General features: G+C 39.1%; 1 protein-coding gene across 4 annotated transcripts in view; it reads left to right on the top strand.

Moving 5' to 3' along the window:
- usp34 (ubiquitin specific peptidase 34) overlaps positions 1-16,749 on the top strand; it is a 247,547-nt gene extending 230,798 nt beyond the window's left edge. For all 4 annotated transcript variants that reach the window (XM_067989067.1, XM_067989065.1, XM_067989066.1 and 1 more), the window contains exons 70-79: positions 686-812; positions 1,466-1,573; positions 4,959-5,063; positions 5,184-5,308; positions 6,536-6,659; positions 8,663-8,742; positions 9,677-9,817; positions 12,131-12,277; positions 13,352-13,511; positions 15,455-16,749. In XM_067989067.1, coding sequence (XP_067845168.1) covers positions 686-812; positions 1,466-1,573; positions 4,959-5,063; positions 5,184-5,308; positions 6,536-6,659; positions 8,663-8,742; positions 9,677-9,817; positions 12,131-12,277; positions 13,352-13,511; positions 15,455-16,089 — 1,752 coding nt within the window. In that variant the 3' untranslated portion in view covers positions 16,090-16,749. The remainder of the gene's footprint in view (positions 1-685; positions 813-1,465; positions 1,574-4,958; positions 5,064-5,183; positions 5,309-6,535; positions 6,660-8,662; positions 8,743-9,676; positions 9,818-12,130; positions 12,278-13,351; positions 13,512-15,454) is intronic.
- Positions 16,750-27,899: the final 11,150 nt, after the last annotated feature.

Raw genomic sequence — 27,899 nt, 5'->3', positions numbered from 1 at the left:
ATAGGATATTTGAATTGACTGGAAAGTTTAGATCGATCTGTGTCAAATTTGGATGACCTATTAGATAGATCCCTATCCAAGTACAAAGATAACAAACAAACCACACAGACTAAGATCTTCCTGAACTACATATGTCCCTGTCTTATCCTGAGGTTTGGAAATTAGCCAGACTATAATGTGTATCCTATAGAACTTGCCAAAACAGCTAACAGTTACTGACCTTAACCCGTGTTTCGTGACCAGCAAGAAAGAATCATCGTAAGTAAGCTAATGAAAACAAAAATGCTCCCTTTTTTTAGTGTTTTTACTGAGTGGTTATTGTTGGATATTCTGCATGGGTTCAGTGTCGACAGACACTCCTGTAAGCGGACCTCGCATTCCCTATGAACCTTGTATACCTTTACACCAAGGACCAGGCAAAGATATTTATAGTTCGGGAAAGCCTTGGTCTACAAGGTTCTATTTGCTGTCAATGTATTTGGATGGGGACCTGTCTTAACAGGTCAAAGATCAGTCAGTCATGTTCGCGGGGGAGTTATTTTATTGGAAAATGCAGCAAAAATGTTGCACCACCTGTGTTTATAGAATCCTGTCTGCTTTATCTGTAATTGTATCATGTAAGCCCTAATTCTTTTGATATCAAGAAATCTAAAAAATATAGCTGAGCATTTTTTTCAATTTTCAGTCTTTTAATACCCTACACATGATGTACCATGAGGCTACAGCTTGCCATGTGACTGGGGACTTGGTAGAACTTCTCTCTATTTTCTTGTCTGTTCTGAAATCAACTCGTCCATATCTGCAGCGGAAAGGTTTGTTCAATTTTAGGGTTTCTTTTGGGTGGGACATTGATTTTCTGTGGAAGGCTTTTTTAAATGAATCTCCGCAGTATTCAGTAGACTAGTTAATGCAGAGTGAATGTTTGTATTTAAAGGTTTATTTTTGATTCATTCTCTTTTTTTTAATAGGCTTTCTGTTCATTTTTCATATGCCCTTTATTATGGGGGATGGGGTGACAAGGAAACAAATTTTTAATTGATATCCTCAGACACTTGTTTTGTTCAAAAACAATACTTGGAGCGTGGAGACTTTCTAATTACAAAAGCCTGTAACATCATGTTAACTTTTCACCTTTACAATATTTACAGTTTAAAATAAGATGCATGTACTGACATAACAATAGAATATTATTTTGTGCCAGCTCACACTTTCAAATCAGCCCCTGTTTGTATCTGTATATACTATTTTTTGTTTGAAAATTTTGAGGTGTGTTTAATGTTTCTAGTTTATTTTGGTGATTGAATTTCTTAAGTGGTTTGCCCACTATACTATACTATATAGTATTTAGTGTTGGCTTCTTGATTGTTTACAACAAATAAATGCATCCTATTTTTAAAAAAATATTTGCAACTAAATCAAGGATTTTCAATTTTGGATTCATTATGTTTTAACCTTGCATTTGCAGATGTTAAGCAAGCCTTGATCCAGTGGCAGGAAAGAATCGAATTTGCTCACAAGCTTCTCACATTATTGAATTCCTATAGCCCTCCAGAACTTCGAAATGCCTGTATAGGTAATAGTACTTTTTAGCAGCTGCAGCTAAATAAATCAGCACGGGAATCTTTGCTTCATCTAGGTGGGCTAATTTCAAATTTAATGTGATGCTGAATTTGATTGGCAGGGTGCAGAGGATTAGCTCTCTGTCTGTGTCACTGTCTCTGTCTCTGTCTCTGTGGGTTTGAGTCCAGCACAGATTGACTAGATGAAAGTGTCTTCTCTAATGGTTAGAAGTGACCTGCATGAAATCACTTTGGCCAATTTCAACCCAATTTTTGGTTCTACAGCACAAAATCAGAATTCATAACAATTTAGCACTTATCACTCAGACACATGGTTGGTTGGTATAGGGAATGGGGGAAAAAACTTGCACCGGTACTTAAGGAATGTTCTTCTGAAATTGTGGGCACTTTGTTGCCCACTTAGAGGAAATTTAGCCTATATATTTTGCTGTCTTAAAGTGTTCCAAACCCCACTGTTAACACACCTCATCAACTCGTAAATGAATGTGATCTAGTACTGCATCAGTACTGTCTTTGCCTCCCAATAACGTTGAGCAGCAAGGTTATTTCTGACTTAGATTTCTTTCTTTCAGTTTTCATGACTCTGACATGAGCAGGGAAAGGGGAAAATTTGAAATATGTGGTTTACTTATTTTACTGATAAATAGCAGAGCAACACTAGTGTTGACTCAACTGTCCACAATCCAGCTCCTGAAGCCCCGTGGCTGCAAGACAATTTGTGAATCTGCCCAGTGCTACATTGCATTGCTGTGCCGAAATGTTACAATGCCATTGCTTGTATCTACAATTCACCATCCAGTGAGTTCCTGATCTCAGCCAGATTGTCAGAGAGAAGCTAAGTTACTTTCCCACAATGTGTAAAGCCAGTTCTTTGCTGGCAAAAAGGGAAATGGGAGGTGAGTCCATCTGGGTTGTACTCATTCACCTCATGATGGAAGGCTACAGCACCATTGAGGAATTGGTAACCCTCTTGGCATATGGATGGTGTGCTTGATGTGATGGTAATCTAGAGAAGGGGTAGGACAAAATATAAATTGCAGATATAAATGTCATTTTTTCTTCTGTTTTAGGAACATAGGAACAGGAGTAGGCCATTCAGCCCCTCGAGCCCGCTCCGCCATTTGATAAGATCATGGCTGATCTGTGATCTAACTCCATATACCTGCCTTTGGCCCATATCCCTTAATACCTTTGGTTGCCAAAAAGCTATCCATCTCCGATTTAAAATTGGCAATTGAGCTAGCATCAATTGCAGTTTGCGGAAGAGAGTTCCAAACTTCTACTACCCTTTGTGTGTAGAAATGTTTTCTAATCTCACTCCTGAAAGGTCTGGCTCTAATTTTTAGACTGTGCCCTCTAGACCTAGAATCCCCAACGAGCGGAAATAGTTTCTCTCTATCCACCACACCTGTTCCCCTTAATATCTTATAAACTTCGATCAGATCACCTCTCAACCTTCGAAACTCCAGAGAATACAACCCCAATTTGTGTAATCTCTCCTCGTAACTTAACCCTTGAAGTCCGGGTATCATTCTAGTAAACCTACGCTGCACTCCCTCCAAGGCCAATATGTCCTTCCGAAGGTGCGGTGCCCAGAACTGCTCATAGTACTCCAGGTGCGGTCTAACCAGGGTTTTGTATAGTTGCAGCATAACTTCTGCCCCCTTGTACTCTAGTCCTCTAGATATAAAGGCCAGCATTCCATTAGCCTTATTGATTATTTTCTGCACCTGTTCATGATACTTGAGTGATCTATGTACCTGAACCTCTAAGTCCCTTTGGACATCCACTGTTTTTACCATTTAGAAAGTACCCTGTTCTATCCTTTTTTGATCCAAAGTGGATGACCTCACATTTGCCTACATTGAATTCCATTTGCCACAGTTTTGCCCATTCACCTAATCTATCAATATCCCTTTGTAATTTTATGTTTTCATCTCCACTGCTTACAATGCCACCAATCTTTGTGTCATCGGCAAACTTGGATATGAGACTTTCTATGCCTTCATCTAAGTCGTTAATAAATATTGTGAATAATTGAGGCACCAAGACAGATCCCTGTTTTTCCATTGTATCTATTGACAAATCTTAGTACTCTCAACTTATTTATGACATGTCAGTTGCTCTATCTGTGTCCTCCAAAAGATTTACTAACATATTTATACTGACTACAATGCTGATGGAAAACCAAATGCATGGGATTGAGCTCTGTTCTGAAATTGATTGAGAACGCAGAACTAATATTTCATGAGACTTGGCGACAATGAGAGAGGAGTGCACACTTGGATTATAACCTGGGTCTTGAGGGGAAAGGTTACCATTTTAGTACAGTAGTTAGAGTCTGAACCAACTTATTTAAATCTGTACGTTACACCATTTTGTAGGACTTGTCTTTCCAGGAATATTGGCAAGAAAGTCATATCTTTTTTAGTTGGCTACCTCTGCACTCTGTTACCAAAAAAATTGCAATTTGTATCTCCATACAATTCAACCAGGCATTTTTGTACTTAACTTCCTATAAAGTTATTGCATCTTATTGACAAATTAATGATTGCATTACTCTGTACTATCAAATCAAGTCATTCAGTAAGATAATCATTAGAATAAAAAAAAGTTCATAAACTGGTCAATGGCTGGGATATTTTTTCAAAATCTTGTATATTAAAGCCACAGTAGCAAGGAGATTGCACAAGACAGATTGTTTTGTGAATTAGACATGCCCACTTTTGTTATAAAATAAGGGTAATTCCAAACTAAAGCAGTAACTACACTTTTAAGATGTGAAATCTGTATATACTACATTTATAAAATAAAAAAATCTTATATCTGCATGCACTTCCGGTCAACTTTTTTCCATTATAAATTCCTGTGACTACGTTTATAATAGAAACTGCTAATGTAAACTTGTCGTACTGTAATTGCACCCTACTGCCATTGGAGGCACTGCAGTGTCACCATTGGTGGGAGGATGTAATTATATACACTTTCCATTATAAATGTTGATGTAGGAATTTATAATAAGGACAAGAATGCATAACTTTAAAATGGGGATTGAATTACATTGACGTACCTTCATCCAATTACCCACCGCCCTCTCATCCCATCTCAACCTCTGTGCAGTGGGAGATCACCTAGTATGTATTTTAAAAGTGTAGTATTTTAACAATCCACATTGTGTTAGTGTGAATGTAAGAGAAGTAAAATAGATATCACTGCTTTTAAGTGCCAGAAGCAAAACACAAGTGACTAACAAAATTTATTTTTTGTTTTGCATGCTTGCTACTTCCTCCCCATCATTAGTTAATCTTGGATGCCCATGTGGTGTTTGGAAAATGTTTATTTCTAATTAAGTTAAACAAGATTGTCATTGCTTTCTAGATGTTTTAAAAGAACTTGTACTTCTGAGTCCTCATGATTTCCTTCACACTTTGGTGCCATTCCTTCAGCACAATCATTGCACCTACCACCATAGTAATATACCAAGTAAGTGCAACCTTTATGCAATTAACCGGCAGGTAGTGAAGAGTTATTGAATCTCTTCCTCGTCTTTGCCAGGTTTTGAAGATTCTGATAAACTCTGCATCTTTTAAACCTGTTTTACAGTGTCTTTAGGGCCCTATTTCCCCTGTCGTGAGAACATAAAGTTAATGGGTGGAAAGAACAACATCCGTCCTCCTCGTCCAGAACTCAATATGTGCCTCTTGCCCACAATGGTGGAAACTAGTAAGGTATGTAGAGATCAATGGAAGTATTCTATGCAGCACAAGGTTTACATATGTGCTTTTTTAAAAGACAAAGTTATGACAAATGAACACTTTTTGTTGAGATGGATTCAGTGCTAAATTTCATGGCCACCTACTTTCCAAGTGGCTGCTGCCAATGACAGCTTCAGCTTCTGCAGTAACAGTGCTTTATAATAATCGAGATGATACTGTTGCCTCAGAAGGCATTGGGACCCACCTAAGGAAGCTGTTTTTGATATCAGCTCCAGGGCAAATGCAGACCTTGCCAATAAGGAAGAGGCTGCCAACTTTTCTGGCTGTTGGCAGGCTGAGCATTCAGTCTACCATACAGGCCAGTGATATTTTATTATTACTGGCTTATACAGGTTTCCCTTAGTCATGGGGAGAGAGTATGCCTGTTAGTCATTACAAAAGTCGCAAATTAAACAGCTGTACATGCTATTTGAAAAGGTTGGTAATGTAAAGATGGTTTGAGCTAATTTTAGCTTTTTTTCTCCAACACAATGTTGCATTTGTATGTTCATATTCTTAAAGCAGGGCACATCACAGGTCTATTCCCTCTCCTCACGTGACTGTTCATGGCCTCTCTTGCTGGCTTCAACTGTGAGAACAGTCAAACCATTTCCCTCACCTTTTCTATAATCGAAGCATTAATGTGTCTCTCTTCTGGGTTTATTCTTATGCCAAAACTTACCAGTTTTTTCCAGTTCTCAAAACTCTTTGTTCTTGGTGTCCCACCTAGCAGCTCAGCGAAGGATTGACAACACTGCTCTTAGTGGGTTACAGGTGGTGTCAGCTTTGTATCAATAATTTCTGTTCATTTGAGAAAATGGAGCTTGAGGTATTAGCCAAATTGTAGTTGCTAATCTGTTCTATTTTTTGTTCATTGATAAAATCTCACTAGTATGACTAAAATATATATAAAATACAGTGAATGCTTCCAAGGGAACCATGTTAAGTAAATTGCTTCTGGGTTTACTCTCCACAAACAAACATTGACGCAGAAAAAGATTTCCAAAAAGCACTTTGATTTTATACACACTCTGATGTCATTAATTATTTCTGCACCACAAAAATGTGTAAATATTTACAATGTTTACAGTATAAAATTTGCTATTCAAAGTGGGAAGCATTAATGTGTTGAGTGAAATATATGGTGAAAAATTTGCAGTGGCCATATGTTTTTTCGACTAATGCGAGTTTGTTTTGCAGGGAAAAGATGATGTTTATGACCGTGTGTTACTGGATTACTTCCTTTCTTACCACCAGTTCATCCATCTCTTGTGTCGAGTAGCAGTGAACTGTGAAAAATTTACAGAAACTCTAGTTAAATTAAGTATGTACCAATCTGATTTTTTAAAAATCTATTAATGTATATAGTAAACATGTTTTTATCAGTATTCTAAGCTATGTGTACCCAAGTAGTTGAAAAATCCAGCATTTTTCCCAATAATGATGATATTCCTCTTCTGACTCAGTGGTAGGTTTCCTAGTGAAAGTAATCACAGGTGGCCCATATTATCCAGAAGAATGCATTGCCAAATACTAGTTCTAACTAATGATCGTAAGACAACATTTTGAACAGGCTTGTATGTTGCAAAGCAGTTTTATTAATAAACTTCAACTTGCAACTCAGTAGCATAATTTCAAAACCCATTATGTCTATGTGCAATGACATAGTTAATGCGCAACAACATTTACTTCAACAATACACCAACTTGTATTTATATAGTGCCTTCAATGTAGAAAAGCATCCCATGGCATTTCACTGAAGCATAATCAAAAAAAATAGATGCCGAGCCAAAGAAGATGATATTAGCAGGGTTGAGGTAGGTTTTGAGGAGGTTCTTAAAGGAGGAGAGGGAAGTGGGATTAAGGGAAAGAATTCCAGAGCATGAGGCCTTGATGGCTAAAGGGAAATGCAATAGAGTAAGTAATATGTTAGAGAATGACTCAGTGAGTCTGATGAAAATAGCAGACACAAAGAATCCCAACTCTAGAGTTTGTTACCTTGGGGGGAAAAAAATCAGTCTTTCTCAAGATACATGATGTGTTTCATTAACTTGTCTCCGCTCCTACCCCCTCCCTACCCACAACAACTTCTTTCTCTTGTCTTCTCCGTTGCTTGCTGAAATAAAGTTGGGAGTTTGTTCTTCAGAGATGGAATCCTGCACGTGCATATCGCTTGTTCACCCTTCTCCTTCATTTCTCTCTTGCTTCTCCTTCACTTATTTCTCCTGCCCCCTCCTCCTTTACTCTTTCTCCCACTTTCTCCTCCTTTACTTTCATTTTTCCCTTTCCCTTGCTCTCCCTTCTTACTCTTCTATTTTCCCTCTTGTATATTCCCAGCTGACTTATGAGTGAAGAAGAAGGATTCATGAGAAAAGCATAGAGGGAGCATGGAGAGATTATGGAAACCCTTTTTGGGAATGTTACTGTGAATTGTAATCCTGGTACAGGAAGCAGATCAACAAACTAGTTGACGCATTCCTGCGCATGCTTTGGGGGAGTGGTTACAAAGTGGCTACTGAGAGTTTCTCTGCTAAGGAGGCGAATGGATGTTAATGCATGCTAATAGGGGATGCCAACTGTGCATTTGCTCCTGGGAGTTCCTCTGCTGAAGAAAATTATGGTGACTCCAGGGGATGCCAGTGGATGAAAGTATAATGTGATTAGTGTGTAACTAAAGTAGACAATGATAAATTAATAAGGGGAAAAACAGACCTAAACACTTAACCAATGAGGAGCAAGAAACAGCTGATAGATTCAGCGGTAATTGCATAGATGGCAGTTACAACTCATACATTTTATAATCAAGATATTAAGTCCTTAATTCTGTTATAATTATAAAATAATATGTACTGTTCTGTCAATCATATATGCAGTCACAAAATCAGAATCTTTGTCTTCAGTCAGTGTAATTTCAACACTAAGCTTAATTGCTGACATTTTAATTTTATTGAAATTAAAACTACCGAGTAATAAGGCTGTAATTTATTCTTAATTTCATTTGAACCCATGTAAATTACAGTTTGATTACTCGCTCTACCATTTAGTATATATTAACTACAATAATTTTTATCAATATATCTAGAAATTGCTGAAATTATAGTGTGCTGAATTTTTTAAAAATGAATTACAAGCCACACAATTAATGTCATGTAATCTATCTTTTCATTTGAAAATTTACTTGGGCATGTATTTTTTTCCACTTCACAACATCCAACTTAGAAATGTGCAGAGGAGTTGTGTGACCTGCTTTGTGCATAATGTAATTAATATACAAGTTGTCCCTTTGCTCGTCCAGTGACTGCAGTTTATTTTTTTGTTGATGTACAGGTGTCCTGATAGCATATGAAGGTTTGCCTCTTCATTTAGCATTATTCCCTAAACTGTGGACAGAGATTTACCAATCTCAGGTATTTTAAGTTTCTATTACTGTAACTGTACTTTCTAAATTGTAGGTGTGCTTTTCTTTAATTTTGAGTATTAAATAACTGAGATGTTTACTTGGCACACTGTTTACTTAAAATCAAAAGGATTGCAAAAATAAATTGTTACTTACAATCTTGTGAGTCTTGATAATGGTGACAATTTGCTGGCATCACTGTCTCCTTCTTTAATTCTGTTTGCTTAAATATCCAGTTAGGTCACTAACAGCTAACTGTTGCCAGTAGATTGGAGCCCTTTTCATATCAGTAAATGTAACTATAATTGGGATAGATGGCTTTTGAGGTCACAAGGTATTTGATAATGAAGGAGGTAGTGATGGCCTTGTATGTACTTGGACAGGTTAAGGAAATAGGCCTTTGGCTGTGACTGTTTACCCAACAGTTAGAGTAAACCTACAAATTTTCAACCTACACCTTAAGCCAAGATTTTTTTAAAACTTTGCATTATTTACATCATTTTATAAATTAAAAGTATTTTTTGAACTATAGCATTCATTACAGTGATGCCATGAAGTCTGTCCACAAGAAATGTATATTTAACAGCTGACAAAGCATGTCAGAACTGCTATACCCCATCTCAAAATGATGATAAATGGTTTAGCATGCGCTGTTTCCAATGTGGTGATCTCAGCTGCGCTGTTGAGAGGTTCTCTGCAAAGGCCATGATCATCTCCTCAGGAGAAACTGCTGTTAATCATCTTCTTTGGCTGGTTAGAGAGCAACAGAGGCAAGGGCCTGAAGGTCAATCACCTACCCTCATGGCTACGAACGATGCTTGGCCTACAGCAATAAGAGCGGGGAAGGGAAGTGAGGAAGGGAAATTGTACACTTGACTGTGCACAGATAAACTTCATTTAAGTTGTTTTTTTGCACTATTATCCTCATTCACATTTTTTTTCAGTCACCCATGGCAAAGAATTGTGTTAAGCTGCTGTGTGATGAACCGGTATTTGCTGAATATATTAAGTGCATTCTAATGGACGAGAGGATCTGTCTGAATAACAATGCAGTTTATACCTTTCTTGCTTGCTTCCTTCCCAAGGTATGATGTAGCATTTGTCCCTGTACTGTAACCTGTATTCATTATTAAAACATTATCTGGTGCCTGACACAATAGAATTGAGATTTCATTGCAAACGTGCTGTATGTAATTAAGGAAGTTTAATTCTGCTGCTACAGAGCACATGTACTGAACTGTTGATAAAAAGGTACTGATAGCTTCCCAGATGATTCAGTGAGTTTATCCAGTGAGTAACTGAGCCATAGAGACCCAGAAGGTTCCAGGTTTGATACTTGGTGCTGAGTTAGCTGATCTGGATGATAATACATGACCTCAACACCCCTGGGTTAGGGAGGGAGAAATTCTCATGCTGAATTGCTTTCAAACTGGAAGTGTGCATGAATGTTGAAAAAGGGCAGAATCGGACTGTGATGCCCCCTCCCATGCGTTTGAACGGTCAAGGCTGACACATGAATAATAGCCAGTTGGGTGAGGCACCACAGGGAATCTGTACAACGGTAAACTAGCAGAAGGTGAACACCTTCAGGAGGAAAAGGGGTGAAATTGGCGAGGGAGAAAAGTACTGATTCAAGTAACCAAAGATTCACAATTTCTTGTGACTGCAAGAAACACTTGGTTAGCCTAACTTTCCTGTTAAGTATATTCAAGCCACTCAGGGAAAAAAAATCTCCAGATAAATTTTAGGCTAATTCTATTGGTGAAACTCAGCAGTATTATTCCAGGAAATTTAAAATAGATTAGAAGTCAAAATTCTCACAATCTCATGTGACGTATAATTGATTTACAAACACTATATTTAGCTGGTTTTGAAGTTGAATATACAACATTTTTCTGAGTATTTTTCTGGGTATCCCTCTATTTAACATTCTATTTTGTATCATTTAATTATGATCTATATCTTTGCTTAATTTTAAATGAACATCATGAAATACTGCTTCTGTAGTATCTGCATATTTCATAATTTGCCCTTTATCTTTCAGATCTTGGATTTTTTTTGTTTCTGATGCTGATACTCATTCTTATTCTGTCATTTTGTGTTGGGCATCTTCATTTGGTTTGTTCTTCCTGGCTGCCATGCTCCAAATTTTTATGCTAGTTCTTTTTTTCTTTTGTCTGGTTACCTTTTAAAAATTTTTTTACGTTTTACTTCCTCCTTTCTTTCCTTGCATTCTATTTTTCATGTTTCCTCTGCTGTATTCAACAATAGTAGCTCCTGGTCCTACTTCCTCAGTAGGTCTCTTGCTCAGGGCTCTCTCAGGCCTCATTTAAAATCAAATTGAAGTGGCAGATACCTGGTAAATAAATTGCAGCTGTCTGTGGACAAATTTCTGGAGTGCAGCACTCTTGCAGTAGCAGGATATGCATCTCAGGGTGGAAGGGGAAAAACCAGTCATTGCTGTCTTTGGGAACATGCCACCAGTCAGGTGATTACAACTGTTCAAAAGTCCATAGCTTGAATGTTCTCCCCCCGCCCCCCCCCCCTTCTATAGCTAAAGGAGGAAGCATGGCAGCAGGCTTTAACAATAGAAGCCTAATGAACAAAAATGAAGGAGTAAAAGCTCCTAGTACACTACTTGCAGGGAACAGCAGTGGCATTATGGAGCCTGGTGAGAGTCAAGATTATTTTGGAACATTGTCGTCAGGCAGTCTACACTATGACAGGAATAGAATGAACAAGGCAGCCTTATTGTAGAAATTAAAATAACAGATATGCCAATAGATGTATGCAGAAAGACTAGAAAAGCTGGGATTGTTCTCCTTTGACCAGAGAAGGTTAAGGGGAGATTTAATAGAGGTGTTCAAAATTGAGGGGCTTTGATAGGGTAGGTGGAAGAAACTGTTTACACTGGTACGTGGGTTGGTAACCAGAGGTCATCAATTTAAGATAATTGGCAAAAAATCCAGGGGTGGGGGGGAGGGAGGAATGAGTTTTTTTTACACACTAGTTGTTAACTACCTGGGATACACTGCCTGAAAGGTGGTTGGAAGCAGATTCAATAGTAACTTTCAAAAGGAAATTGGCTATGTACTTTGAAAAGGAAAAATTTGCAGGGCTATGGGGAAAGAGCAAGGGAGTAGGACTAATTTGATAGCTCTTTCAAAGAGCCAGCACAGACACAATGTGCCAAATGGCCTCCTGTGCTGTATGATTCTATAACACTAACAAATTTCAAAAATTCTTTGGAAATGTCAATTATACCAAAGGACTGCCAGAAATGTGAACTTGGTTTTTGTTCCCTTTTGTGTACAGAAATGCATTTGTAACTGAATAATCAACAAATTGTCCTTTATTTATTTGAAAATGTGCCTTCATTCTTGACATTGTTTTTCCAGGTTCAGAATCAGGTATTTTCCAGTTCAAACTGTTCTAGTTTGATCAATAATTTAATCACAAATCTAATAAATGAGTACCATAACCTTGAGCCAGAGCTTCTGGGACAGCGTGTTGAAATCTCTAAAGTTGGTGCTATTCTAAATGGGGTAAGAAACACATGGTCCTCCTTTATGAAATCAAAAATTTATTATTCTAGCTTTGCATTTGATATAGGCTTTAAAAATGTAACATCAACTGAAGTATCTTATATTTTCTATATCCTCAGACCTTCTGGTGCACACCAGCTGTAAATTAGGCCAGGGCCCAGTTACTCCAGGTCAGGGACTTGCATTGGAGTTCTTGAGATGGTAGTTGCGGGAAGATCCTCTACCCACCCCAAACAAGATCATCGGAGTAAGAGGGTGGATACTCCCTCTCATTTTCCCAGCCCTTTGAGGGCCCACTCGAGGTTCAAGTTGGGATAATTGTAAAGGGGGCACCTTACAGATGGGGCTACAGTGGGCACCTGTTACTTCTTTCTGGGTGGAAGAGAGCTCCATCACCGCACCCAACCCCCAGGGACCAGCACTAGACTTCCCATCAAGTGGCTGGCGGGCATCTGCCATTGGAATGTAAAACGGGGCCTCCCCCTTAACATCGTAATCTTTGGTGAGGTCAGCGGTGGAGGTCCCTGGACAGTGTATCTCAACACTGACACTAGGATGCACCTCCATGGATTTTCAGAGCTAGTACCTTCTGTGTTTTCACGGTCTGAATTTTTACCATGAATCCAAATTCCTCATGTCATGTTCAGGAAATGAATTAATTATTGCTCTGCCTATTACTTAAAGTTTCCCTACCCACACCCTTGCATGCAGATTTCCCCCCCTCATCATTTGCAACAATGGTAACGCTTATTAGAAAATATTTGTGAGAATAGTACTGTCTGCCTTTGGTCTCTTGGTATGAATTTTATTCAGTGTTGTTTTTGTATTGGGCATTTATAGTCGGCCAAGTTCTGATTCAAAAACAGTGGGTTAGCATCTTGTGCTTTCACCTCTGGAGCATTGGTTCGAGTACAACCAAACAGGTGCATGCAAGTCTCCTCCCTGTTTGTGAGCCTCCTACGTGAAATGAGTCTGGGCATTCTCAACCCAGTTCCTACAACTAATTGTGCTTGTACAATGCCTTTTTAACAAAATGATTGGTGAATAAGTTGTGATTTATTCTTCTTTTGGTAGGATCTTCGAGCCCTTGCCTTGCTGCTTTCCATACACACCCCCAAGCTACTGGACTCTGCACTGATCCAGACGCTACAAGACTTGTTGAACAAGTGCAGAACTTGTCAGCAACAGAGAAGTGCACTACAGGAACAGGAAGCAAAGGAAAGAAAGACAAAAGGTATGCATAACTAATTGTTTTGATAAAATTAATTTAAATTCTGTGAAATATTTGACATTTTGCCTTTTAAACTTTTACATCACAACAGTTAGTAATATTCCCATCAGTGCAGTACTACAGTATTTGACATAGATTGTAAGCTTTGCCATTTATATGTGTATTACCTGTACTGACATGATTATCTTTACAGGACAAATGTTTAATGCACTTGTGATTCACGACAGTCATATATAAACAGGAGAATTTTCTCTTTTCAAGCTTTTTTTTAAACTTACTGGAAGTAATGGTCGCCTGCAGTATACAGGCTAACACAGCCCTTGCTGCTTTTTGCAAGAAAGTGCATCCCCCTGTATTGGAGTGCACCCTGTCCAAAATAAATAGATGGCTTTAGTACTAGAGACAGACTCCAACTGGGTAAATGCTAAGAAGTCTGCGATCCATTCTGAGAGACCTATTCAACATAACTCTCCTCCAAAAGCACCCAAACCACACCCTAGGAGTATAAAGTTGGACCAGCATAGAAAATAAACCAGCAACCACAGTCTATCCATAGTTAGGCAAGAACAGCTATCCTAGCCAGTATGACTGCCAATAGGCTTTCCTCCCAGTGCAACCACAAGCACAAAAACATGAAGAAACCTTAATGTATCAATGTAATCCTCCCACAAGCACTGTGAAATCAAAATATACAATTCCTTCATAAAATGTATATGTGAAGGTAAGTTAAAATTCGATCTAAAATAATCCAAATTATGAATTCAAGTCATTAGGAACTCGATAAAGTCAACATCTATGATAATGGATACATTTTAGTGTGCTCACCAAAGTTAAAGTATTTAGAACTTTCATGACATACCAGGTGACCTAATCACCGAATGAGTTACTTGCATTAACAGGATACCATTTTTCCAGCAGAATTTTCTACTAGTGACTGTTATTTGTGCTTGTAAATTTAAAAGTATATCTAACATATATCATTGTTTAATATTATAGTGTCATAAAATGTTTATAAGTGCTAACACCTAATATCTTGTGTAAAATGAAGCTTGAAAGCAGCATAACTGCAAAAAAAAAGCAGTACCTTGGCCTCAAGTGCAGCTTTTTTTGTACTTAGCCTAAGGGATGATTAGAAAGAATGCCAGGTTTTCTCCTTGTGCAAAGCAGAAGTAGAAGTTCATTGAGAAACAAATAATGAAATTGTCTTAATTACAAAAGTTACAAGTAGTGACTTGAATCACCTGATGCAAGACAAGATTCCTGTGAAGGAATCCAATCATGAACTTAGATCAATCGTGCTAAAGTTAAATCTAGCACAGAGCAGGTTTCCTGCACCTCTATCAACCCATTTTAAAATAACAACAGCTCTTGCTACAAAAGTATGTTTCTGAATGTTTTGCGGTTCTTAGAGCTGTGAATAAGTAACTTGACTGATTTCCAGTCCTCAAGTGGACTTTTCATCCCCAATTGCACATAAGACACTCCTCAGTTAATATGGACAGAGACTGTTTGAGATTATGTCCTCAACTTCTTAACGCATGACTTTCGTTCTCTTGGCTTCTGTAAGTAAAATAATATGTTTGCATCAGAAGGGTTTTATGGTTCAATATGTAACCTTATCTAACAGTGAAGTTAGACACTTCTTCACGCAAGGATGGTAGAAGTGTGGAACTCTCTCCCACAAAAAGCAATAGAAGCTAGCTAAATTAATAATTTTAAATCAGACATAAATAGATTTTTGCTAGCCAATGGCATTAAGGGATATGGAGCCAAGGTGGGTGGATGGAGTTAGGATACAGATCAGCCATGATCTAATTAAATGGCAGAACAGGCTCGATGGGCTGAATGGCCTACTCCTGTTCCTATATCATTATTTTTCTCTCCCTTCCCAATATTTGCTCATGAATTACAAGCACAATTTTAACTTTTTTCCCCTCATTTTACAGATGATGAAGGAGCCACTCCTGTTAAAAGGAGGCGCGTTAGCAGTGATGAAGAACATCCTCTGGACAACAGCACTGGGCATAGCACACCCAGTGACACTAGGACAGAACCTAGAGAGGCATTAACCCCAGCCAGTACCTCTGACACTGAGACTAGAGACTCAGCAGTCATTGATCCAGGCACTGAACATGACCCACCAACCCCTGATCCCATTTCTGTGAAAGAAGATAAAATGGAAGTTTCTTCCTCAAGTGCACACGAGACACTAATCGGCAGTAGGCCCCAGGACTCTGTAGAACAGTTGCAGGGGGAGGATGCAGTAGAGGATTGCAAAGTGGTGAAGGAACTACTGAGTTCTGAAAAGGAAACTAGTGTGAATGAAGATGACTCTGACTCTCCCTCTACACTACCACCTGTTGCTACAGTTTTATCTGATCTGACTGACCTTAGGAACTGTGAGGCTCAAAATCTGCCGCCTTTTGACCCAGAGACCAGTTTATCCAACAGTTGTACCCATTCCAGAGGACTCTTTAACATGCAGCAGCAGGATCTTTTAGATAATTTGTGCAGGACCATTGAATCTACTATTAGTGCAGTCACAAGAATATTGAGCAGAGGGAACCAACCTGCTTCTTGATGAGACTACTAGCATGACTAGTTTTGTCTTTTTTAAATACAGTTTGAGTTTTCGTTTAATTCTGTTCTGCCTGTTGGATCTGATGCTTTGTGCTTCACTGTCAAGTGACATTTTTCTGCTTGAATGCCTGTTAGTTGTTTGTATGAAGAAGCATCTCAGCCATGAGAGAAATCCAGTGTGTTAGGGTTATGCGCTTGAAGATGTGATAAGTGGAAAACTAAACACAAATTTCTAGGTAACTTAAAACAAAGGCATTTACAGCACATTTCTCAAGGGCAATCATATTAATGGTCAGCTTTTACATAGAAGTAATTTGTTGTGGCTTTTCATCCAGATTTGAGGTGTATCTTGGGGTGAAGGGTTACAGAGATTTTTGTTCTCATATTGTATGATGTAATTTAAAGATATTGCATTTTTACTGTGTATAATATTGTGTCTTTTGTTGCCGGTTTTTGTATTCTATTAAGGAGGCAACTTTGCCTCAAATCTCCGTGGTTCTATTATCCAAATTAAGTTGTTTACTTGTATACTAAACCAACCACGATTAATTTGATTCTGTTAAGAATCCTCTGTAGACATGAACTGGCATAAATAAGGTGCTTTATCTGACAGGTTTCCCATGGTGGAAATAAAGCACACAAAATAAAAATTAGAACTTTATTTTGTTCTCGATGTTTGTTTTTTTTTATACACAAATTAACTGCCAACTATTCTGCACAAAGGAATAAAGGAAAGTACATTGTGGATTAATATTTTAGCAGTCACAAAATTAAACTGGCTTTCCCACTGACAGAGCCTCATTTTCTTTGTCAAATTGTAACGAACAGACTGAAGATCATAGAATTTGCTGTTTGACTAGTAATTTTTACACTGACTTACTTTCAAACAGAATGTACACTTGATGAGTTTTTATGCACTATGAATTTAACGTAACAGTAACCGTTCATTGCTACTGTACTAAAAGCATTGAGCCAATTATTAGGGACTGATCATTCATTTAACTCCGATGCTACTTCCTGATATTACTGTGAGTCTTTCTACCATCGGCATTTTAAATCGAACTTGGACCAGACATTAATGGTCTTAACACGTTTAATGTTGAGGTCTTTTTTGGTAACAATAAAGAATTTCCTATGTATTTAGGGATGCATCATGAAAAAATGAGTCATCAATATTCCTGAGTTGTGTAATATGTCTGACAAACCTATTTGCATTATATCAAATTTTCATATTGTGCACTTAAGGAGAGTTCACATCTGCATCATTTTTGAATAAAAATAAAATACAATATTACTTAAAATGTTGATGTAGCAAATATATGCAAAAGGACAACACAGAAGAGAAAACGGCACCGCACATGGTGGGATATTCCAGAAGTTATGAGACCTACATCTTGGAGAGTGAGGAGGGATCTGTATTTAAAAAGAATCAGACTGTAGAGTTCAAATGGAGGAGAAAAGACAAGTGTGGACAAAGACTTATTTTAAACTGTTTAGTCAAATATTCAGGTACAATTTTAGAGATCAATAAATGTGTTTTCCGCACAAATAAACAAGTTGTAGTTGACTTCTTGCAAAATTGTTGACTTAAAAGAAATTAAAGATATTTGAATCCTGGAAAAGCAAGCAAAGATGTATTTTTAAATGTTCATTTATGCAGCGAGATGGAAAAAACGTAATGACATTTAGTGTCAATTGTATTGACCATATTGTGATGCATAATAAAAGCTATGTATATTCTATTTACAGACTATTCTATTTACAGACAATTCTCAAGCATTGACTACCAAGCTTTGAGAGGACCCGTTGCTGAAAAGATCTTCCGCAGGGTGGTAATCTGAATTGGGGGCAGGGGTGGGAATAAACCACAAGGCCATAAATTCTGAGCAGGCACCACAACTATATAGCCTTTTTGAACAACAGCTCTCTGAAGACTGTGCAGCATGTCTCAAAATATAACTTCTCTGAACACATGGCCTTTATATATCAATCTCATCTCTTGATTCTAAGCAACTTCTATCATCACATCTCCCTTACTTTCAAGAGAATTTTTTTTACTAACCTACATTCAAATAAACTAAATTGTACATGGGGATTATTATATGAATATTGCACAATTAAACTATAGACCTAATCCATCAAGTGGCTTTCAGATTCTGATTGAGTATTTCCATTCTGGTTTACTCTTCTAATTGGGTTTAGTTTGTTGTTCTGGTTCACACTAATTTGTCTTATTTTTTTCTGTTAAATCTTCCTAATCTTGGTTTTAGTTTGATGTCCTCGTTCGCTCGTACTAATCTCAAGTTTAGTTGTCCGGTTTAGTTTGTTGCATAATTTGTGGCACCCCATTTTAGAAAGGGCATTAAAACCATGAGAACATACAATGTAGATTCATCAGGATGATGCCAGGGATGGGAAACTATAGTTATGTGGAGAGTTTCTGGGACTCTTTTCACTGGAGCAAAGAAGGCTGAGGAGATTTTTAAATTATGTTGGGTTTGATAGGGTGATAAGAGATATACTTTCCTTTGGCTGGGGAGTCAGTGACAAGCGGTCATCAATTTAAAATTATCACAGTGAGGACAGGGGTTAGAAGAAATTTCTTTACATAGGGTTGTTGGAACACTGAATGCTTTGCTATAAGGAGTGGTTGAGGCAGAAGCAATTCCATTTTTGGGTAAATTTGAAGCAGAGGAAAGTACAAAGTTATGGGGACAGTGGATTTAGTTTTGGAACCGGCATAGATGTGATGGGCCAAATAGCCACCCCCTTTGCTGTAAACGTCTTTGGTTCTAGCATCTTAGTTTCTTCAATTGGCTCTTTTTGCACTGGTTGTGACATTTCAGATGTCACAATGAGATCTTTTATATTCCTTCTCAACTGTTGATCACCTGTTGTTATGATGTATGATCACTCTTGTGCAGAACAATTATTTTCTGTTCATTTTGCTTGAGCATATGTATTCTTACTGTATTTCCTAGTGGTTTTAAGGGATAAGATCCTTAGTGGTGATACACTTTTGCTTCTCTTATATTTGAGCTGTTGTGAAAAGTCTGATTTTTGGACTGAGTAAAGTCTGATTTTTGATCTGGGTCGTCATTCTGAAGTGTGAACTGTTCTCTTCATTCTGTGGTCCATCAACAATTGTACTGGCCTCAATATCATCTCCATGCATGTTATTACGGAAAAGAGCGAGATGTGTGTTTGGAACTTTTGCTTTATTCAAGTTTTTGCAATTTCAACAGTTTTCTCTCTATTAGAACATGGGTACTTTGGTGATGAGGTGGTATGTTTAAATCTATAGGCTTTGCTAAATTTTCTATACTGTACACTTGTTAATGGGTTCATTTGGGATATCATATCTATCAAAATGTCGTTGCAATCTATGTTCACATTTGATCTTTTGGCATTGGTTAACTTGTTGAGCTGGTCAGAAACCGGGCATCCGACCTCTTGCCCGATTTGCAGGGCACCTGATTTTACAACGGTTATTTTTGGGGATAAATAATGAAGCCACAATAATGGCATGCATGGCCTCATTTAAATATTGAAATATGCTTTTAAAGTTGGAGCCACTGTAATTTTCACCTCCGGTTGAGGCTCCGCCCACAGCATGAGCATTTCCTGTTTTAAAAACTGGGTGTGTTGGAGTCTCAGGATCTGGCTAGCTGAAGTAGGCTCCTTAAATAAATGAGCTAGGTTTTTGAATTGTTGGAGTTTTTCTGTTTGTGTTTTCTAGTACCTGTTAATGCATTTTTCTCCATATAATATTGGTTTAGCTTAGTACTCCTCCATTTTTGTTTTGTTTTTCTTCTCTTCTCACCCCCACCCCCCCAAACCAAAATGTTACTTCATTATTCTTAGTGGCTGCTGGCTTTGACGTTGAGCCTTACAAAAAGGTGAGGCTGGGTATTCCTTTGTCGGTTCTTAACCTGCTGCAATTCTGATGAGGAAGAAGCGTTTAGGAGAAACCAACAATGCAATGACCCCTTAGGTGTTTTGGCCACACCTATCACTATCCCAGGACCTGTACCTGAATGTAGCAGAGGGCACCTGCCTTTGCAACCTCTGCTTCACAAAACAGTGCAACTCTGTGGCAGCCTATCTGCTCCACAGTGACCTGCACATGTCTGGATCAGAGATGCTCCTTCCCATAAAACCGAAGGTTACCACAGAAAGAAGGGTCCATGCTGCTGGATCCTTCAAAACCACCTTAGGAGAGTTATACCACATCAGGCTGATTTGCAGTATGTAAACATATCCGGGAAATGGCTGTAAGGGTAAGGGGCAACTCCTTCATCACTTTTCCTGTGGAAAGTAGGCATCAGCTAGACAGGATGAACAGCTTTCACCAGATAGCCGAGTTCCCCTAAGTGCAGAAGAGTCACTTATGGTACCCAGGTGGCTATCAGCTTTTCATAAAAACCCTATGGGCTTCATGAAGAGAAAAGGTTCACACCAATTCATGTTATGGTGGCATCTGAACAAAACCATGGCTGTTATCTAGGAAGCAGTCACAATTTCATTGTGAGGTATTCCATAGTTCCTGCATTATTTGAACAAGAAATACTGGGTGGATGTCTCTTAAGTTTCTCAGTGGGGTCAGCATCATCAATGCAGAGAGGGTAGCCTTGTTCTCCTAACAGCAGAAAAGCTCCTTCTGGATGCCTTACCATTTGTTTTGCCACCTACACTTTCAAGAAAATATACCATGCAGTTTAGACAGTGAAAGTGTATGCAGAAGGGCAAGAGTTGTGCTCAGTACTCCAGTTGGACCTCCCAGAGGATGTAACAGTTCACAATTTAGGTTTATGCCATGCTTGATGGGCCATACAGCAAATGTGCACAAAAGTGAGGAGCAAGCACACTTTCACCTTGCTCCTGATGGCAGTACGCCTTTTCATTTGTATGGGCAACCACGTTGACTTGGTCAGTGACCTCTCTCCATGCTGCTGGCACCAGTGCTTTTACTGGTGATGGCCTTCAGGCCCAAATAGGGCCACCCTTCTATGGTGCACTTCCTGTGGCAGGATCTCCGACTCTAGCATCAAAGGCAACGTGTTGCTCGCATCTCTCTACTGTGCCTTTGTGAACAATTGGTCCACTTTTCTGCCACCACCATAACTTCCCCTTTTATGCCAAACTTGCGCTCCCCAATCATTTGTGGAACAAGCCAAGCTCTCTAGACAAGCTTTTCCTATGCTTGTAACCTCTTCAAATTAGGGGACAAACCTCAGAATGAAAACTTTAGTACAGCCTCCTCTTCCGTCCCTCAGCTATGTGCCATGGGGATGTGCAGCCCCAGTTTTGCTGGGATTGCAAAATTGGGACAGTTTGATTTCAAAATATTTGAAAAGTAGTCTATGATTCTTAAATATTGATTTGAATAAATTTAAATATAATGGTCCTAACTTTCTGTCACTGTCTGCTTGGAATGTTATGTGCTTTCATTGACTCTTTGCACACTTTTTCTTTGTAGGTGCTGTATGTCAGACATAGGCACAAACATGCTTGCAAACTAATCTTTCAAATTTTTTAAGTCTCATTGGTACCTTTTGATGTTTTTTTACTGTTGTATCTCAGGATGGGTTTCAGATTTCATGGCTGGATCATGGATTTCAGGTCCTCTAAGGACTAGTCTTTCACAACTTCTGTTATTATCTTTGCTAGATTACTTGCAACATCGATATACAGGATACCATCCCATTTGATCATCCTTGACGTCTGTGCTATTGGTTTCGGATAACTAGTTTCAACTCAGTGCTTCGTCTACATGCAGCTCTTTTTTTGTATTTTACTATCAAACTTTTACAACTTAAGTAACATGCTGGTTGCTTGGAAGGATGGAATGCTCATGAGATGGCTTTTTCATAATTATCTCAAAGTTTATAATAACTCCACCACAACATTTCTTGTCTATGCATGCTGGTGGAACTTTTTGCACCCAAATCAGCTGCAAGTTCTTTCTCTTTTTGGGCATAGCATTTTTTTTAATTCATTCATGGGATGTGGGCATCACTGGCGGCCAGCATTTATTGCCCATCCCTAATTGCCCTTGAGAAGGTGGTGGTGAGCCACCTTCTTGGTCACGTTGGTGTAAATGGTCATGGGCATGTGTTGGGCTCCCTGTAGTAAAATTCCTGAACTGAAAGCATCAAATCTAATCCTCACTACCTTAATCACCCTGTCATATTTTAGCACTGGGGTTTTTGTCACCATGCATTTTAGATCTTGAAAACTTTGTGCTCATCAGTCCAGTGTCAAGCTGTATCTTTTTCAAGTAGCTTTCTTAGTGGTTTTGTGGCATTTAACAAATTAGGTGGGAAGTTACCTAAATGGATGATGTTGCAGGTCTTTTTTGTTGCTTGTATTTTTTCCAGGTAATTAACTTTTGTCATTTAAACTTGCATTTATTCCCATATTCAGCTTCACATTTGTTCTCTTACTCATTGGATGACTTTTTCTGGCCTATTCAGGTTCATGTTTCTGTTCATTCTCACCCCAAATCACATCAGGATAACTTCCACCCCTCCAGTGTTATCTAGCATCTGTGATATTGTATGCTGGAAAATTTCTGGAACTGGGGCGATACAAAAGGGTATTCTGATATACGCACATCTGCCAAAAGACTATTAAATGTGCATGACTTTGATAAATCTACATTGAATTGTACTGGCCAGTAGCCACAATTTGCATTAAGCATGCTGAAGATTTTGGTTTTTGATAACTGACAATACTTCTACAGGTTGACGTTTTCTTTCAATGAATTTAAATCTTTAGGGTTAAGGTGCATAGTCTCACTCCTTCATTGTTTGGCTTGACCATATTCTCACCATGGTATTACATTTTGATATTACACCAAGTTTCTTCATTCTATCTAGTTTATCACTAACTTTATTAATACAGCTAGCAGTTTCCTTAATGGATGTATGATTCATTGAGTGGCTGGCTGTGGTTATATGTTCTGCTTTCCAGCCAAGCATCTAAAAAGTCCAAGGACTGTACTCACTATTGAAATTCTAGACTTCAGTATTTGTCTTTATTAGATATGTTATGTATTTGGGATGAGGAAAGGCCATCAGGCCCATATGCTCTCACCCTTCTTACTGGGCTAGTACCATATCCCCAACCTTCCTCTTTCCCCCCACCCCAACCTTACCTCCTGGGAGAAGTAAAAAAAAGAGGCTCGTAGCAAAATCATGATCCTGTCAAAAATTCCTCTCCGATCCCTCAAAAGTGATCAGACAAGTCCCAGCAGGCCCCAACTCATTGTTTATTACCCCAAAATCTTCTTCCATCTATGGTGATCTCGTAGCTTTCCTGAAAAGTATCTAAGGCCATCATGAAGGACTGCAAGGCCTTCCCTATCACCTTCAGAATGCCATTCTAGAGATTGATCATTCTCTGCAAAAAATAAAACTTCCACATATCCAACCTCACTCCCTGCATTCTCAAATTTAAATGGATAGCCCCTAGTTCGACCCAGACCCATCACCTCAAACAATTTATCCACCTGAATGTTATCAATGCCCTTAATAATTTTAAAGAGTTGAATCAGATCCTCTGGGTCTTCATAGTTCAGTGCACTTAGGATTTGCCAAAGTACAATGAGACCTATGTTCACGCACCACATTACATATTCTTTTGGCTTGGTGAATGGCCAGCGTACATCACCAACTTTGCATTAAAATTTTTTTTTTCCTTAGTTGCTTGTAAACTGACTGGCACGATAATACAACTCACCTTGCCCTCTCTCCTCTGAGTTCACTGGCCTCCCTTAAACGCTCCCTCCATATAACCTCTCCAACCCATATTGACCTTACCATCTCACGTGGCCTCTCTATTCCCATCATCTTATTACCAGACAATGCTATTTTTAATCACTTCCTCGTATCCTTCACCACTCTCAACCACCTTTCCCACTTCCTTCTATACCCACCTCTGGGGGGGGAGAAAAATGCTTCCCCTCAAGTCACTTTCAGTGGCACTTTCAAACTCCCACCTGACAAGCCTTTGGCTCTCCGTTCGTCACAATACTTTTGCAGCTATCAATCTGCTCAGTCACACCCTCTCCTCTGCCTTTTGTTGCCCTTGTCTCCAGTAAAACCCTGGTTGTTTCCCTGGTAAGGCCCCCAGCTTTGCTCCTTTTAAATCCAAGGGGCGCAGACTTCAACATATATGGCACACAACTGGTTTAGCCATTCATTACCATATCGGGCCCTGCTCTCCTCTGCCAAAACTGCTCACTACTCCAAGATTAGCCTGGAATGCAAAAATAACCCCTGGAGGTTTTTCTCCAATGCCAACCTTCTCCTTCAACCCCTCCACCCTCACCTCCAACAACGTGCGAGGACTGCATTGTCGTTTTTGTCACTAAGATTGAGACAATTCGTTCAGCTGCCTCTGCCACATCCTTCCCTTCCCCTTGCTCACCAAGCCATGTTTCCCCCTGCCCCAGGCCTGAAGTCACAACTTTCTCTGGATTCTCTCCTTTCTCCTCATACCCTCTCTGAACTCATCTTGTCCATGAAACCCACCACCTGCTCTCTCGACCCTATTCCCACTAAACTGCTGACCACCCAACTTCCCTTCCTGGCCCTCGTGCTAGCTGATACTGTAAACAGTTTCCCTCTTGGGTACAGTCAAATCTGCCATAATCACCCACCTCTTCAAAAAAAACCACCTATGAACCTACTGTCCTTGTAAACTACCGTCCCATCTCCAACCTCCTTTTCCTTTCCAAAGTCCTTGAGCATGTTGTTACTTCCCAAATCAGTGCCCATCTTTCCCACAACTCCATGTTTGAATCTCTCCAATCAGGTTTCAGCCCCTGCCACAGCACTGAAACAGCTCTAATCAAAATCATAAATGACTTCAACAATTATTAATCATGTTACATGAGTAGCAGTTTTTTCCCTAATGGTGGCCAGCAGGGTTGTCAACTTGGCAGATTAAATAGCCAAGGCAAAATGTTTGCAAGTCTGGTTGGTTGCAACAGTGCTAGATCACTGAACATTCAGCCAGATATCCAGCTTTGATCTCCAAGTTGGTAGCCACATCCCACCCTTAAGTGTCACTGACATCGCCTATGGAGATCTGTCTAATCCAGAAGATCCTGTGTTCTCAAATGTGGATGGGAGGAATAAGGAAAGAAATTTTTAAAAATACCTTCTGTAGCACAAGCCCTGCAGTCCTAAGGAAATCATCTTCTCTACCTGGCTGGATATTTAGTAATAGTGGTTTCCAAATGACAAACTGTAGCTGCTGATTATTTTGATGCAATTACTTGAACTATGTGAGTAAATCCCATTAATTCTGCTAAAAAGAAAGAGGAGATTTACAACAACTAAACCTTAATTAGCAAAACATAATTTATTGAGCTTAGTTTAATTTACACTTTTGAATGCATATAGATTTTTCAAAGTTCAAAATTCTCATATTATGAATGCAAGCTATCAGAAAGGGAAATCTGATGGGATATGTAATGGGTGGCTGATCCGTTACCACCAGTTTTCCGTCCGCTCCCAAAGTGAAAGTGACCCCTTTCATTCTTTTGAGAAATTGTGTGTGGTTTCTCGGGTAAACATTACCAATAATTGGCAACTTTTTTATTGGCAGAATTGAAGTATTAATGGTTTTATCACCTACATTGTCAAATTAAAGGAGTACCTTTAAACTGACTTCTGCTGTGTGAAAGTGTAACTTTAGAGCCAGTAGGTCATATCCTACAGATGTTCTCCTACTGTCCTCAATTATAAGCAGCCAATCCACTAACGCCAGTTTTTCACTTGCGCCCAAAGTGAAAATGATACTGTCTCACTTATCAGCTTTAGGATCCTTTGCTTGATGTGCTACTTCATTCCACCATTTATATAAAGATTGTTGAATTGAAGTGGATCTGTACAACTATGATATCATTTCTTAGCTTTTAAGAAAAGGCATGATAAGAAAAGCTCTCTGAGGATATGTTAAATACCTTCAGTCAGCTGGGAAGCTATAGAACTCACTTTTAATAAATGTTTTGTTTCATGGGATTAAAGGTTGTGAATGATTATTTGTAGATTCAGTAAATGGATCCAAATGCATTGCTCACTTATATTAGTTTGTTATGTAATGCACATTTCATGCTTTATTCCATTGCAATTAAAATGGTGGAGGTTTCTTCAATACCCTAAAGTGATTGAATGCTAAAAACACAACATGAATTTATCATGCTCCGATCAGCATTTATTGAGGTAACAGCCAGATAATTTGAGCATAAAAACAAGGCGGGAGAGGCCAGTTTGGAAACTGGATGTCTGGAACAAAAGAGTTGGTACCTAAATCAGTCCTGGGTCACAGTGAAAAATAAAAGAAAGGATTACTTTTTTTTGCACCATTTGGAATGGGTTCTCTTGTGTCTTGTCCACCAGTTTTGTAGAAGTTATCAGTTTGCCAGTAGTTTTGAGAATTTTAAAAGTAATACTTCAAAGTTTTCCCAGATCCCTTCATCCCTTGGAACTATGCCACCAACTTTGTATCTTCAGCCTTTGTATTTCCCTTTTAGGCTTTCAGGTTTTTGTTCTTCCTCCATTACGAGTGCAGGAATTTTATTTGCACTCAGTTCTGTGGCAGAATTACATGAAGGCTCCAGAATGCGAGGGTATGTACCCAAGCGATTGGGAGCTCTCAACTGGGAAGTCAGGAAAAGATGTGCTGCTATAGGATTTAAATACAGGTATGGGAATCCTCTGCAGCAGTTTTTTGGGATATGAACAGAATCCTAGTTGGATGAATGGCAGGGAGAAGCCTTAGTGCAGAACCCAAATTTTTAGAGCCTCAAATATTGCTGTTCGAAATCAGGATGATGAGGGAAGCTTTGTTTGGGGGAGGTTGGCCAAAGGACAGGCCCAGGCACAGTGGAGGGAGATGGCCTTGGCAGTAAGTGCCACATCCACAAACCCCTAGATGGATGCTCAGTGCCAGAAGATGTTTACTGACCTTACCAGGTCAGCCAAGGTAGGAAGAGTCAGGAACACCCTCCAAGAATGCACTGTTCTAGGAATATTGCCACTTACAACCACCTTCCCCTTACATTCAATAGATTCATATATGTTTGATTGGTATCTCTCTGAATTCCCTTTGTTCCAGTCAAATTTGAAAAAGTATTTCTCAGCCCCTTTGGTTCAAATGGGGAGTCCATCTGAAGTCAACAACAACAACTTGCATTTATACGGCAGCTTTAACATAATAAAATGTCCCAAGGTACTTCACAGATGCGATTATCAAACAAAATTTGACCCTGAGCCACATAAGGAGGTATTAGGACAGGTGCCCAAAAGCTTGGACAAAGAGATAGATTTTAAGGAGTGTCTTAAAGGAGGAGAGAGGTGGAGAGTTTTAAGGAGGGAATTCCAGAGCTTAGGGCCTAGGCAGCTGAAAGCATAGTCACCAATGGTGGAGTGATTAAAATCGGGGATGTGTAAGAGGCAAGAATTGGAGGAGTGCGGAGCAGAGATCTGAATGGGTTGCAGGGCTGAAGGAGGTTACAGAGATAGGGAGGAGCGAGGCCATGGAGGGATTTGAAAACAAGGATGAGAATTTTAAAATTGAGCCATTCCCGGACCGGAAGCCAATGTAGGTCAGCGAGTACAAAGGTGATGGGTGAACAGGACTTGGTGCGAGTTAGGATGTGGGCAGCAGAGTTTTGGATGAGCTCAAGTCTATGGAGGGTAGAAGATGGGGGGCCAGCCAGGAGAGCATTGGAATAGTCCAGTCCTGAGGCAACAAAGGCATGGATGAGGGTTTCAGCAGCAGAAGAGCTGAGGCAGG

The sequence above is a fragment of the Heptranchias perlo genome, chromosome 8 (genome assembly GCF_035084215.1).
Source record: "Heptranchias perlo isolate sHepPer1 chromosome 8, sHepPer1.hap1, whole genome shotgun sequence".
Classification (NCBI taxonomy): domain Eukaryota; kingdom Metazoa; phylum Chordata; class Chondrichthyes; order Hexanchiformes; family Hexanchidae; genus Heptranchias; species Heptranchias perlo.
The sequence above is the reverse complement of the archived record's forward strand: the minus strand, read 5'-3'. Positions and strand labels throughout refer to the sequence as shown.